The sequence below is a fragment of the Symphalangus syndactylus genome, chromosome 16 (genome assembly GCF_028878055.3).
Source record: "Symphalangus syndactylus isolate Jambi chromosome 16, NHGRI_mSymSyn1-v2.1_pri, whole genome shotgun sequence".
NCBI classification, from domain to species: domain Eukaryota; kingdom Metazoa; phylum Chordata; class Mammalia; order Primates; family Hylobatidae; genus Symphalangus; species Symphalangus syndactylus.
The window spans coordinates 62,915,068-62,930,641 of NC_072438.2; the positions used below are offsets into that span (position 1 = coordinate 62,915,068).

Consider the following 15,574-nt stretch of genomic DNA (forward strand, 5'->3'; position numbering starts at 1 on the left):
TTGTTTATATTTAAGACGTGTAACGTGATGATTTGATATACATATACATTGTGAAATGATTACCACAATCGTCATCACATCCATCACCTCACATAGTTACCTTTTTTGTAGTGAGAACTCTTAAGATCTACTTTTCTAGCAAATTTCAATGATATAGTATAGGATTAACTATAGTTAATACTATATGCTGTACATTAGAGTCTCAGAAGTTATTCTTCTTATCACTGAAGTTATTTGTTGATTAAAAAAAGAAACTGCGGTGCATCTCCTGTGTCATTCCCTTCAAAATTGCATTCCTTCTTATGTTCATGTTGATTCCACAGTCTCTCTGTCTCAGTGACTTACAGTAGCATTAGATTCTGACAAGTGTTACCCCAGAACTTCCTTCCTCCTCATTCCTAAGTAGTATTTAGCAGCGGATTGTGAAGGGAATGGGGATGGTGAGAGGCTGGAGAGGTATAGACAATAGAGGGGTGCATTTCCTGTAGAACAGGGATCCCTAACCCCTGGGCCGTGGACCAGTACCGGTCCATGGCCTGTTAGGAACCAGGCTGCACAGTAGGAGGTGAGCAGCGGGCGAGGGAACGAGCATTATCAGCTAAGCTTGGCCTTCTCTCAAATCAGCAGCAGCATTAGATTCTGATAGGAGCCCAACTGAACCCATTGTAAACTGTGCATATGAGGGATCTAGGTTGCCCATTCCTTATGATAACCTAATGCTTGATAAGCTGATGAGGAACAACAGTTTCATCCTGAAACCATCCCCATCCCCCAGTCCGTGGAAAAATTGTCTTCCATGAAACCGGTCTGAGGTGCCAAAAAGGGGACTGCTGCTGTAGAGAATTTCCAAACAATAAGAAAACTAAAAGTGGTCTGCTTTTCATTATCATCATGCAAAGGCGAGAGCAATGTCAGTGACAAAATGCTTTCCACCACAAAAAGTTCCTACTGTGTCCCCCCACCTGCTATGTCACTGCATTCTGGTAAAGGGAGCTTAAGTTCTTTTGGGAATGGAGAAGATATGGATCTCTGTTCACCATGATACTCTTAGAAATCTAATAGCCTTTTCTTTCTTTTGTGTGTGTGTGTGTGTGTTTAGGCAAGGAAACAGTTACTATTCTTCCAGGAGCCTCTTTTTTCTCCAGCGATGAATCATTTGCAATGATTAGAGGGTACGTAATAACAGAGCCCCTCATGTTTCACACAGTATGGAATGGGCTGAGTCATCCTCTGAGTGTGTTAGCAAGGCTCTGAAACACAGCCACATTTCCCAGCCAGAAAACTGTCAGAGTTTGTTCGGCTGCAAGATGTGAAATTATTCACATCGAATGTTGGGCATTGAATATCCAGCCCACTGTTAGGAAAAGAACCCCCAAAATGGAATCCATGTCTTTGTGCCAACCAGACTGAAATAAACATTTCTAAGGTGCTTTCTGAGGATTCTAACATTTTCTTCAAACTGTGTTCACTTTCTAGCTAGTGTTTGTGTTCAAATAGTCACATTCTGCCTCACTGAAGGAAACAATCTTCCTGTGTACACCTGTTCATAGTTTGTTACTGAGACAATGTATACTGTAACTTTTTTTGAAAAAAGATTTTTTAGTGATTATTTCTCTGTCAGCATGGAGCTGATCTATTAGGAAATCAGTTGTGTGTGGGGGGAAGCAAGTGTATTTTGGTGGTATGAAGTTATTCTAATTGCCGACAAGTTCAAGCAAAGGGGACAAAAGCTTGTGAGGTTCACTTTATTCTTCCTCTTTCTCAGGGGACATGTCGATCTGACAATGCTAGGAGCGATGCAGGTTTCCAAATATGGTGACCTGGCTAACTGGATGATACCTGTAAGTAGACATTTTTTATTCTGAATTATGTTTGGATCAGAATAATTATTTTTTAAATACTAAGAAAAAGGGCCATGAGATCAAGATTCTTTAAAAATGAAATATTTTAATATATATTTCTTACTAGAATCAAATTTTAATTAAGTAAGCACTGAGAATTATTCAGCTTTGCCAATTTACTATGCAGTTGGGATTAAAAGTAGGCAAGGTCAGAGCCGAAACATCTTCCTTAGAAGAAACCAAGTTAGAGAAGACTTAAAAAACAGAAAAAGGGCTAATTATACTCTGAAAGTAAGAAATACAAATATTACCATCACTAAAGTTTTAAACTAGGAAGAACAATTAACAAGTTTGTTAGCGTTAATTGTTAATTAACATTGTTAATTGTTAATTCTATTAATCAGTGATTGAAATCATCTTGATTGGTCATGTGACCCCATAAATAATCAGTGTCCTCTACTATGGAATTCAAAACCTGTGAGAGTTTAATATCCTTGTGAAATGCACAGTTGTCATTTAATTTGAAATGCACAGTTGTCATTTAATAGTGACCTAAATCAAGGAAGAAACCTCTTAGAATTAGCTTTGGAAAGAGGACTGTTATCACTGACTTAATTCATGAGTGTAGTTCATTATAGACCAGGATGTTGCTTCCCAAGTACGTGCATGGAAACAACAATGGGTATGTTTGTGATTATGAGCTCATTTTGGCTGGTAGCCTGGTTGCTCTTTGTGTGTATATTTAAGGATTTCCATATGTTTCTCTATAGAACCAGCTAAGAAGAATCTTGTCAAATAACTGAGGCTGGTGGTCTGTGATAGGACAGTTTTCTTGAAATCTCTTAAATTTGTTTTCTAATAATTTTTTGAGGAAGGTGGATTAATGTAGTTGATAACAATGTTAGAGATCGTGTTAGTCTAGCTCATTTGATCTAGAGATCATGTTAGTCTAGCTCATTTGATCTAGAGATCATGTTAGTCTAGCTCATTTGATCTAATGCCACCTGAAATGTTATGTTTAAGTTTTAATAATTATTTAAGCCCTAGTTTTCAAACTTGGTGGTGTATTAGAATACCTCAGAGTTTTAAGAAATTTTGATGCTTGGGTTCCAGCCCAGGTAGTCTCTAAGTTAATTAATCTGGGATGTAGCCTGGACACTGGGTCATTCAAAGCAACTCAGGTGGTTCTAATATGTGACCAGGTTTGAGAACCAGCATATTAAAGATTGATTACAACTCACCTCATTTTAAAATGTAAGAGAAAAACATCATTGAGCCATCATAATAAGAACTCTTAGCAAATTGTGGATTATATTGTTAGTTTAGTTGTAAAAATATTGATCTTTCAGAATCAGCCATAGTTACAAGGGTGAGCAGCTTTTGATTGCTTCAAAAAAATCAGGGAAGGTCTCCTGAGCATGGTACAGTGAGTCAGATAGAAAGTTTATGGAAATACTTGTGTAGGATATTGAAATGTATTTCTGTTTTCAAATTTTAGAAAAGGGCCATATGGGGTAGTAGAGTGAGTATAGGAAAGCAAGCCCTGGGTTTTAGCACTGACTCTACCAGTAATCAAGGTGTGATGTTGAACATTTCACTTATGCTCTTTGGGTTAAATTGCCCTCATCTATAAAGTGAGGGTTTGAGACCAGATAATTTTAGGGGTCTCATTTTGTTCTCTTACCTTAGTAGGTAAGAGCAGGGCCCTGTAGTGAGATAGTCCTGGATTAAAGTCTTATTTCTGACACTTGCTGGCAGTGTAACTTGAGCTAATTTCCTATTTTTCCTCATCTGTAAAATGGGAATCATATAATAGTACCTACTTTATAGGACTATATGAAGGAATACATGTGACAATGCATACAAAGTACATAGCACAGAGCTTGACACAGTACCTGGTAAATAGGTTATTGTTCTTATAAGAAGTTGCGGGCTGGGCGCGGTGGCTCACGCCTGTAATCCCAGCACTTTGGGAGGCCGAGGCGGGTGGATCACGAGGTCAGGAGATCGAGACCATCCTGGCTAACATGGTGAAACCCTGTCTCTACTAAAAAATACAAAAAATTAGCCGGGCGTGGTGGCATGCGCTTGTAGTCTCAGCTGCTCGAGAGGCTGAGGCAGCAGAATGGCGTGAACCCGGGAGACGGAGTTTGCAGTGAGGAGAAATCGCGCCACTGCACTCCAGCCTCGGTGAAAGAGCGAGACTCCGTCTCATAAAATAAATAAATAAATAAATAAAATACGAAAGAAGTTGCGGATACCTGGCAAAGAAGAGAAAAGCATTGGGTCCTATGAACAAAAGCAATAGGGTTTTAAGTACATCTGTTTCTCTGGACTAATGATTTTTGAAATCAGTTTGCACAGTGGTCCTGGGTATGAAGCAGAAATGTGTTAAATATCTTCTTCCCTTTGGGGAATATGGGCATTTTATATCAGTATAAGATTTGTTTATATTATGATTTAGCATGTAGTAAAGCTGGAAGCTCTCATAGTGGTAGTGTACACTATGTAGTTAGATTGTAGGAAAGCTTTTCCAATGCGTATCATATTTTTACATATCCTGTTAAGATTCCTGTGAATGATTAAAATACAAATGTTTATTACTTTATACTTTTCTCAATATAACTTGGAGCCCATGAGTTCCCAAAGGAATGGACCTAGTGGGATGAACAACTCTGGAGTTCTGTAGGAACATCATGCAAATCTAGTTGAGAAAAATTAAGCATAAGAAGTGTTCTTGGGTTTGGTTCCACTGTTTTGGTAATGGAAGTTGGTAGTGTTACTTCTGATTAGCATTTTTTTGTTGCTTTCATAACTGATAGTCATTTCCTAACTTCTTTGTATGTGAGGCACCACGTATGTTTTCATTGTTTGAGACTCAGGGCAGCTTCAGAATCAAGTCCATGAGGTTTAGTTTGGTTTTAATTTCAGCCCTACCCCTTACAAATTATGTGATCTGAAGCACATGTTTTGGCTAGGATTAAGTGAGAAGAAAATGAAAAGTGAACACTGCAAGCACTCTCTAAATAGTGGCTATTAAGTAATGCTTTATTACTTAAAATTAAAGAGGAAATATTTACCTTAAAATACACTGGTAAAAGCGAGATGATTTTACAGGAGCCAGTACAACCTGCTTATCCTAAGTCCCTATTCAAGCACCAAAATTAAGCCCTTTGAGGACACATTTTTTTCTTTTATTGGTTATGGATAAAGATACAGCTTACCTTCCTTATGTAATTTCAGTAAGCAATCTATTTTTATTTGTCCCAAAGATTTGTTGACTTATATAATTTAAATATGTTTTTATTGCAAGTTCTGGCAGTCAAGAAGCTGAAAAATTCAGCTTTATTATATCATTTTTCATTTACTTTTATCTTTTTCCTGAGTTTAATAATCTTTCAATGGCTGTAGAAGCCATGAGTTCTCAGCATCATGACATCATCATCAATCATTACAGCATCAGATTACAATAAACATTAAGCCTTCAGGGCAAGCAAATGGTGTGGATGCTATTTGTCTTACCCTTTAATAGCTTCTTAGTATGCAGTGTTGGTCTCATGTACACAGATTTTTAACAATTCTACCCTGAGCATCCAAAGGAGGAAAACTTGACAAAACAGTAGTTGGCTCCTTCAAGCTCGCTGCTGATTGTGATGATGGTAAAACCCCAGGCAAGCGAATAAATGATGGAAAGATGTGCAGTCCTCTGAATCTATATTCAGAGCTGCTCTAGTGCTTTCTGAATGCCTATTTTTGGAGAACAGCTGGCATTGATTATTGACTTATGAAAGGAAGCAGATGTGTATGGTCAGCTATGAGAGCTGGTTATTGAAAGCACAAAATAGCAGCCCACTGGACAGGGCTGCAGTACGTGAGTGGCACAAGAGCCAAGAGCCCTCCTCTATGTGGAGAGGATTGAATGAGGCATTCTTACAGCAAGAAAGAATGGGACACTTTTGGTGTTTTTTTTTTTATTTTTTTCCTTTTCTCCCTCACATTTTTCACATCTTTGTGCATTTGAAAAGAATAAATACTAATTAATGTCATACTCCTGTGTGCTGCATGTCAGAGCACATAAAATTGATTGGGTTCTCTAGACATGCTACCTGTTTTAAATAAGTTAAGTCTCTAGTATTCCTGGTTATAAAACTACAAGGGGGTTTGTGTTCAAGATTCAATCTGTTTAGTTGCATCAATTGTAATCTAAATATTAATCCAAAATATAGATATTTAAATATATTATGACATAGGTGAGGAAATAAGCATAAATCTCTAGATATTGTTTTAACTTTATTGTATTGTTCATTTGGTCCTGAGGCTCAGGAAAACAAAAACGGGTGGAAAATCCATTATGAGGTTGTATGAAACTTTTACAATTAGTAATGCCTTTGTCTTATTAGTGTAATGTAGTGGAAAGCTCATAAAACTTTGGAATTAGACAGACTTGAGCTTAAATACTGGTTCTTTACTTATTGATCATGTAGTATATCACTGTTGTAGTATATTCATTGGTAAAATGACAATTTTTAACTCATGCTTGTTCTGAGGATTAAATTCGCTAATTCATTCAACATGTATTGATCTGGCATATGTTAAGGGTCAGGCACTGTTAAATATAAACGACAACGTTTTTGGGGATGCAGTAGTTAACAAAACAGACAAAATTCTCTGCATTTATGGAGCCGATATTCTAACAGGGGTCAGCAAACTGTGTTCCATATACCAAATCTGGCCCACTGCCTATTTTTGTAAATTTTTCTTGGAGCATAGCCGTATCCATTCATTTACGTATTGTTTATGGCTGCCTTTGTACTGCCACAGCAGAGTTAAATAGTTAGGATAGAAACTATGTGGCTTGCAAAGCCTAAAATATTTACCGTTTGGCCCTTTACAGAAAAAGTTTTTCAACTTCTGCCTCAGATCATTGATTTGAAACCTTTTTTCTCTAATATGAGCAAGTAACATCCTACAAATTTTTATGTTGTTTCAGTCTCTTCAAAATACTTTCTAATCTTCCTTGTTATTTTTTGTATGTATGACTCATTGTTTATTTAAAAGTGTGTCAGTTTCCAAATATTTGGTAATTTTCCACATAACTTTTTTAAAAATTTTCAGTTTAATTCTTTTGATGTCAGAGAACACACTTTATAGTTTCAGTCCTTTTAAATTTGAGACTTGTTTATGGCCCAGAATGTAGTCTATTTTAGTGACTTCCATTTGCACTTGAATATATATTCTGCTCTTGTCGGGTACAATGTTCTGTAAGTGCCAATTGGATCAAATAGGCAGTTAGTATTGTTCAAGCGTTCTGTGTCTTATCAATTACTGAGAGAGTAGTCTTGAGATCTTCAGCTATAATTGTGGATTTGTCTGTTTTTCCTTTCAATTATACCACTTTTTGCTTTATCTGTTTTAGAGGTGTTACTACTTGCATTCATACACATTTAAGCTTACATTCTCTTAATGAATTGATCTGTCATTTTGTCTCTTCAATAATATTCCTTATATTGAAGTCTACTGTGTGATGCTGATATAGTCACTCTTCAAAGTATGTTTCTCCATTCTTCTGCCTGTAACCCGTGAACACCTTTATTTTTAAGTAGGTTTTTGTAATCATATAGTTAAATTGTTATTTTATAATCTCTAAATCATAATTGGAGATTTAGACCATTTACATTTAATGTAGTCATCAATATGGTTGGGTTTAAATCTATCAGGATGTATTTTTCTTTTTCTGTTTACTTCATCTGTCCTTTTTGCCCTTTGATTTCTTTGGGATCAATTAACTATTTTTTGAGTATTTTATCTTCACTGTTGGATTACTTTTTAGTGGCTTCTCTAGGGTCTACCATATACATATTTTAATCACAATCTACTTCAAGTAATATATCACTATACATAATCTAAGAATTATACAATAGTAAACTATTTTCTGCCTTATTGTGTGTGTTCTTTAGTGATATTTAATTCTGCAAGTGACATAAACCTTATACTTTGCTATTATTTTTCTTTAAACACTCGACTGTCTTTTTAAGTAATCTTTAAAAATGAGGAAAAATCTTTTATATTTTTCCAACATATTTTCTGTTTGTTGCACTTTTTCTGTGCAGAGATCTAGATTGCCATTTGATGTTGTTTTCATTCTGCTTGAAGGACATCCTTTGATGTTTCTTGTAGTGCAAATTCTATAGATATCTCTCAGGTTGATCTTTTTCAATATTTGCTTTTAAGCTGTGTTAAGATTAGCTGAGAGTAGCCAGTAGTTGCAGTTTAATTTAGCCCCACTACTGAGGAAGTTTTCTTCAGAGGACTCTGCCTGATGCTCCGTATATTACGAAATCTTTTTTTTTCTGAATTTTAATTCTTAATTTATTTATCTTTCTTTATTTTATTTTATTTTATTTTATTATTATACTTTAGATTTTAGGGTACATGTGCACAATGTGCAGGTTTGTTACATATGTATCCATGTGCCGTGTTGGTTTGCTGCACCCATTAACTCGACATTTAGCATTAGGTATATCTCCTAATGCTGTCCCTCTCCCCCTCCCCCCAACCCACAACAGTCCCCGGAGTGTGATGTTCCCCTTCCTGTGTCCATGAGTTCTCATTGTTCAATTCCCACCTATGAGTGAGAACATGCGGTGTTTGGTTCTTTGTCCTTGCGATAGTTTACTGAGAATGATGTTTTCCAGTTTCATCCATGTCCCTACAAAGGACATGAACTCATCATTTTTTATGGCTGCATAGTATTTCATGGTGTATATGTGCCACATTTTCTTAATCCAGTCTATCGTTGTTGGACATTTGGGTTGGTTCCAAGTCTTTGCTATTGTGAATAGTGCCGCAATAAACATACGTGTGCATGTGTCTTTTTTTTTTTTTTTTTGAGACGGAGTCTCGCTCTGTCGCCCAGGATGGAGTGCAGTGGCGCAATCTCGGCTCACTGCAAGCTCCGCCTCCCGGGTTCACGCCATTCTCCTGCCTCAGCCTCTCCAAGTAGCTGGGACTACAGGCGCCCGCCACCACGCCCGGCTAATTTTTTTTTGTATTTTTAGTAGAGACGGGGTTATCACCGTGGTCTCGATCTCCTGACCTCGTGATCCGCCTGCCTCGGCCTCCCAAAGTGCTGGGATTACAAGCGTGAGCCACCGCGCCCGGCCGCATGTGTCTTTATAGCAGCATGATTTATAGTCCTTTGGGTATATACCCAGTAATGAGATGGCTGGGTCAAATGGTATTTCTAGTTCTAGATCCCTGAGGAATCGCCATACTGATTTCCACAATGGGTGAACTAGTTTACAGTCCCACCAACAGTGTAAAAGTGTTCCTGTTTCTCCACATCCTCTCCAGCACCTGTTGTTTCCTGACTTTTTAATGATGGCCATTCTAACTGGTGTGAGATGGTATCTCATTGTGGTTTTGATTTGCATTTCTCTGATGGCCAGTGATGATGAGCATTTTTTCATGTGTTTTTTGGCTGCATAAATGTCTTCTTTTGAGAAGTGTCTGTTCATGTCCTTTGCCCACTTTTTGATGGGGTTGTTTGTATTTTCTTGTAAATTTGTTTGAGTTCACTGCAGATTCTGGATATTAGCCCTTTGTCAGATGAGTAGGTTGCAAAAATTTTCTCCCATTCTGTAGGTTGCCTGTTCCCTCTGATGGTAGTTTCTTTTGCTGTGCAGAAGCTCTTTAGTGTAATTAGATCCCATTTGTCAATTTTGGCTTTTGTTGACATTGCTTTTGGTGTTTTAGACATGAAGTCCTTGCCCATGCCTATGTCCTGAATGGTATTGTTCAGGCTTTCTTCTAGGGTTTTTATGGTTTTAGGTCTAACATGTAAGTCTTTAATCCATCTTGAATTAATTTTTGTATAAAGTGTAAGGAAGGGATCCAGTTTCAGCTCTCTACATATGGCTAGCCAGTTTTCCCAGCACCATTTATTAAATAGGGAATCCTTTCCCCATTGCTTGTTTTTGTCAGGTTTGTCAAAGATCAGATAGTTGTAGATATGCGGCATTATTTCTGAGGGCTCTGTTCTGTTCCATTGATCTATGTCTCTGTTGTGGTACCAGTACCATGCTGTTTTGGTTACTGTAGCCTTGTAGTATAGTTTGAAGTCAGGTAGCATGATGCCTCCAGCTTTGTTCTTTTGGCTTAGGATTGACTTGGCGATGTGGGCTCTTTTTTGGTTCCATATGAACTTTAAAGTAGTTTTTTCCAAGTCTGTGAAGAAAGTCATTGGTAGCTTGATGGGGATGGCATTGAATCTATAAGTTACCTTGGGCAGTGTGGCCATTTTCATGATATTGATTCTTCCAACCCATGAGCATGGAATGTTCTTCCATTTGTTTGTATCCTCTTTTATTTCATTGAGCAGTGGTTTGTAGTTCTCCTTGAAGAGGTCCTTCACATCCCTTGTAAGTTGGATTCCTAGGTATTTTATTCTCTTTGAAGCAATTGTGAATGGGAGTTCACTCATGATTTGGCTCTCTGTTTGTCTGTGATTGGTGTACAAGAATGCTTGTGATTTTTGTACATTGATTTTGTATCCTGAGACTTTGCTGAAGTTGCTAATCAGCTTAAGGAGATTTTGGGCTGAGATTAAGGGGTTTTCTAGATATACAATCATGTCATCTGCAAACAGGGACAATTTGACTTCCTCTTTTCCTAATTGAATACCCTTTATTTCCTTCTCCTGCCTGATTGCCCTGGCCAGAACTTCCAGCACTATTTTGAACAGGAGTGGTGAGAGAGGGCATCCCTGTCTTGTGCCAGTTTTCAAAGGGAATGCTTCCAGTTTTTGCCCATTCAGTATGATATTGGTTGCGGGTTTGTCATAGATAGCTCTTATTATTTCAAGATACATCCCATCAATACCTAATTTATTGAGAGTTTTTGGCAAGAAGCATTGTTGAATTTTGTCCAAGGCCTTTTCTGCACCTATTGATATAATCATGTGGTTTTTGTCTTTGGTTCTGTTTATATGCTGGATTACATTTATTGATTTGCGTATGTTGAACCAGCCTTGCATCCCAGGGATGAAGCCCACTTGATCATGGTGGATAAGCTTTTTGATGTGCTGCTGGATTCAGTTTGCCAGTATTTTATTGAGGATTTTTGCACCGATGTTCATCAAGGATATTGGTCTGAAATTCTCTTTTTTGGTTATGTCTCTGCAAGGCTTTGGTATCAGGACGATACTGGCCTCATAAAATGTGTTAGGGAGGATCCCCTCTTTTTCTGTTGATTGGAATAGTTTCAGAAGGAATGGTACCAGTTCCTCCTTGTACCTTTGGTAGAATTCAGCTGTGAATCCATCAGGTCCTGGACTCTTTTTGGTTGGTAAGCTATTGATTATTGCCACAATTTCAGAGCCTGTTATTGGTCTATTCAGAGATTCAACTTCTTCCTGGTTTAGTCTTGGGAGGGTGTATGTGTCGAGGAATTTATCCATTTCTTCTAGATTTTCTAGTTTACTTGCGTAGAGGTGTTTGTAGTATTCCCTGATGGTACTTTGTATTTCTGTGGGATCGGTGGTGATATCCTCTTTTTCATTTTTTATTGCATCTATTTGATTCTTCTCTCTTTTCTTCTTTATTAGTCTTGCTAGTGGTCTATCAATTTTGTTGATCTTTTCAAAAAAACCAGCTCCTGGATTTATTAATTTTTTGAAGGATTTTTTGTGTCTCTATTTCCTTCAGTTCTGCTCTGATTTTAGTTATTTCTAGCCTTCTGCTAGCTTTTGAATGTGTTTGCTCTTGCTTTTCTAGTTCTTTTAATTGTGATGTTTGGGTGTCAATTTTGGATCTTTCCTGCTTTCTCTTGTGGGCATTTAGTGCTATAAATTTCCCTCTACACACTGCTTTGAATGTGTCCCAGAGATTCTGGTATGTTGTGTCTTTGTTCTCGTTGGTTTCAAAGAACATCTTTATTTCTGCCTTCATTTCATTATGTACCCAGTAGTCATTCAGGAACAGGTTGTTCAGTTTCCATGTAGTTGAGCGGTTTTGAGTGAGTTTCTTAATCCTGAGTTCTAGTTTGATTGCACTGTGGTCTGAGAGACAGTTTGTTATAATTTCTGTTCTTTAACATTTGCTGAGGAGAGCTTTATTTCCAACTATGTGGTCAATTTTGGAATAGGTGTGGTGTGGTGCTGAAAAAAATGTATATTCTGTTGATTTGGGGTGGAGAGTTCTGTAGGTGTCTATTAGTTCCACTTTGTGGAGAGCTGAGTTCAATTCCTGGATATCCTTGTGAACTTTCTGTCTCGTTGATCTGTCTAATGTTGACAGGGGGGTGTTAAAATCTCCCATGATTATTGTGTGGGAGTTTAAGTCCCTTTGTAGGTCACTCAGGACTTGCTTTATGAATCTGGGTTCTCCTGTGTTGGGTGCATATATATTTAGGATAGTTAGCTCTTCTTGTTGAATTGATCCCTTTACCATTATGTAATGGCCTTCTTTGTCTCTTTTGATCTTTGTTGGTTTAAAGTCTATTTTATCAGAGACTAGGATTGCAACCCCTGCCTTTTTTTGCTTTCCATTTGCTTGATAGATCTTCCTCCATCCCTTTATTTTGAGTCTGTGTGTGTCTCTGCACATGAGATGGGTTTCCTGAATACAGCACACTGATGGGTCTTGACTCCTTATCCAGTTTGCCAGTCTGTGTCTTTTAATTGGAGCATTTAGCCCATTTACGTTTAAAGTTAATATTGTTATGTGTGAAACTGATCCTGTCATTATGATGTTAGTTGGTTATTTTGCTCGTTAGTTGATGCAGTTTCTTCCTAGCCTCGATGGTCTTTACAATTTGGCATATTTTTGCAGTGGCTGGTACCGGTTGTTCCTTTCCATGTTTAGTGCTTCCTTCAGGAGCTCTTTTAGGGCAGGCCTGGTGGTGACAAAATCACTCAGCATTTGCTTGTCTGTAAAGTATTTTATTTCTCCTTCACTTATGAAGCTTAGTTTGGCTGGATATGAAATTCTGGGTTGAAAATTCTTTTCTTTAAGAATGTTGAATATCGGCCCCCATTCTCTTCTGCCTTGTAGAGTTTCTGCCGAGAGATCAGCTGTTAGTCTGATGGGCTTCCCTTTGTGGGTAACCCAACCTTTCTCTCTGGCCACCCTTAACATTTTTTCCTTCATTTCAACTTTGGTGAATCTGACAATTATGTGTCTTGGAGTTGCTCTTCTCGAGGAGTATCTCTGTGGCGTTCTCTGTATTTCCTGAATCTGAATGTTGGCCTGCCTTGCTAGATTGGGGAAGTTCTCCTGGATAATATCTTGCAGAGTGTTTTCCAACTTGGTTCCATTCTCCCCGTCATTTTCAGGTACACCAATCAGATGTAGGTTTGGTCTTTTCACATAGTCCCAAATTTCTTGGAGGCTTTGTTCGTTTCTTTTTATTCTTTTTTCTCTAAACTTCCCTTCTCGCTTCATTTCATTCATTTCATCTTCCATCACTGATACCCTTTCTTCCAGTTGATCGCATCGGCTCCCAAGGCTTCTGCAATCTTCCCGTAGTTCTCAAAACTTGGCTTTCAGCTCCATCAGCTCCTTTAAGCCCTTCTCTCCATTGGTTATTCTAGTTATCCATTCGTCTAATTTTTTTTTCAAAATTTTTAACTTCTTTGCTATTGTTTTGAATTTCTTCCCGTAGCTCGGAGTAGTTTGATCATCTGAAGCCTTCTTCTCTCAACTCATCAAAGTCATTCTCTGTCCAGCTTTGTTCCATTGCTGGTGAGGAACTGCATTCCTTTGGAGGAGGAGAGGTGCTCTGCTTTTTAGAGTTTCCAGTTTTTCTGCTCTGTTTTTTCCCCATCTTTGTGGTTTTATCTACTTTTGGTCTTTCATGATGGTGATGTACAGCTGGGTTTTTGGTGTGGATGTCCTTTCTGTTTGTTAGTTTTCCTTCTACCAGACAGGACCCTCAGCTGCAGATCTGTTGGAGTTTGCTAGAGGTCCACTCCAGACCCTGTTTGGCTGAGTGTCAGCAGCGGTGGCTGCAGAACAGTGGATTTTCGTGAGACTACAAATTCAGCTGTCTGATAGTTCCTCTGGAAGTTTTGTCTCAGAGGAGGACATGGCCGAGTGAGGTGTCAGTCTGTCCCTACTTGGAGGTGCCTCCCAGTTAGGCTGCTCGGGGGTCAGGGACCCACTTTAGGAGGCAGTCTGTCCGTTCTCAGATCTCCAGCTGCGTGCTGGGAGAACTACTACTCTCTTCAAAGCTGTCAGACAGGGACATTTAAGTCTGCAGAGGTTCCTGCTGAATTTTTGTTTGTCTGTGTCCTGCCCCCAGAGTTGGAGCCTACGGAGGCAGGCAGGCCTCATTGAGCTGTGGTGGGCTCCACCCAGTTCGAGCTTCCTGGCTGCTTTGTTTACCTAAGCAAGCCTGGGCAATGGCGGGCACCCCTCCCCCAGCCTCGCTGCTACCTTGCAGTTTGATCTCAGACTGCTGTGCTAGCAATCAGCGAGATTCCGTGCGCATAGGACCCTCCGAGCCAGGTGCGGGACACAATCTCCTGGTGTGCCGTTTTCCAAGCCCGTTGGAAAAGCGCAGTATTAGGGTGGGACTGACCCGATTTTCCAGGTGCCGTCTGTTACCCCTTTCTTTGACTAGGAAAGGGAACTCCCTGACCCCTTGCACTTCCCGAGTGAGGCAATACCTCGCCCCGCTTCGGCTCGCACACAGTGCGCTGCACCGACTGTCCTGCAGCCACTGTTTGGCACTCCCTAGTGAGATGAACCCGGTACCTCAGACAGAAATGCAGAAATCACCCATCTTCTGTGCTGCTCACGCTGGGAGCTGTAGACTCATATTACAAAATCTTTCCTCACTGTTTGGTAGGATTGTGAATTGTTCCTATACCTGTGTTAGCTTTGGGCTTTTTTTTTTTGCCTAATGCTTGCTTAGTGGTTGTTTTTCAGGCTTTGACTAATTTCTTCTCATATATGCACATATCCGTACTCTGCTAAAGACTTGAGACCTTCTTCCTCTGCAAATCTGAGCTCTCACTCTGTATAATGACCTCCTTTCTGGTATTTTCAGATCTCAAATTGTAGTTGCCTCAGGCTCTCTGAAGCCAACAAAATTACTGGATTTGACTTCCTGTACTGCAGCTTGCAAATTCTCTCCAGGCGTAAGCTGGGGGAAATTGTAGACCTATCTTGTTGGCTTCCCTTCTTTCAGAAATGGTAGTCCCGTACTGTGTGTTGTCTAATGTCTGAAAGCCACTTTTTCATGTCAGTTTGATTTTTCTAACTGTTTAATATCATTAATAACACGTTTGAATTTATGTCATTGTGTATTTACCGATGGTTTTCTTAGTACAGATCCCTAGAAATAGAATATCTTTGTCAGTATTTTAGGGATTTTGATATATCACAGAGTTACTGGCCAGAAAAATTATCCCAGTTTACTGTCACGCTGTTTCTACTCTATTACCAACACTGGTATCAGCTTTTTAAAAGCTATATTATTTTCTTGTGTTATTTGGCATTTCTTTATAAAGCTGCTCTCTGGGATTTTTTAAGGGGCAGCCGTACCTTACTCTTCAGGAGGGCATTTAATCATTTTCTCTCTTGTTTTGGAGACCTTCCTTTTGGCTTCTAGCAATTATCTCTCATCAAATTTCAGTGTTGCTCTCTTTAGTTATATTAAAAAACAACATTGATAATGAGTATTCTGTGTTACTGAATGTATCTTAGGAGATCCACTATAACAAGCACGTA

The 15,574-nt window shown here is 38.8% G+C and overlaps 1 protein-coding gene across 7 annotated transcripts in view; it reads left to right on the forward strand.

Annotated features, from left to right (window-relative positions):
• OXCT1 (3-oxoacid CoA-transferase 1) overlaps positions 1–15,574 on the forward strand; it is a 154,580-nt gene that overhangs the window by 80,480 nt on the left and 58,526 nt on the right. For all 7 annotated transcript variants that reach the window (XM_063619531.1, XM_055246754.2, XM_055246755.2 and 4 more), the window contains 2 exons: positions 1,100–1,172; positions 1,766–1,841. In XM_063619531.1, the coding sequence (XP_063475601.1) occupies positions 1,100–1,172; positions 1,766–1,841 (149 nt within the window). The remainder of the gene's footprint in view (positions 1–1,099; positions 1,173–1,765; positions 1,842–15,574) is intronic.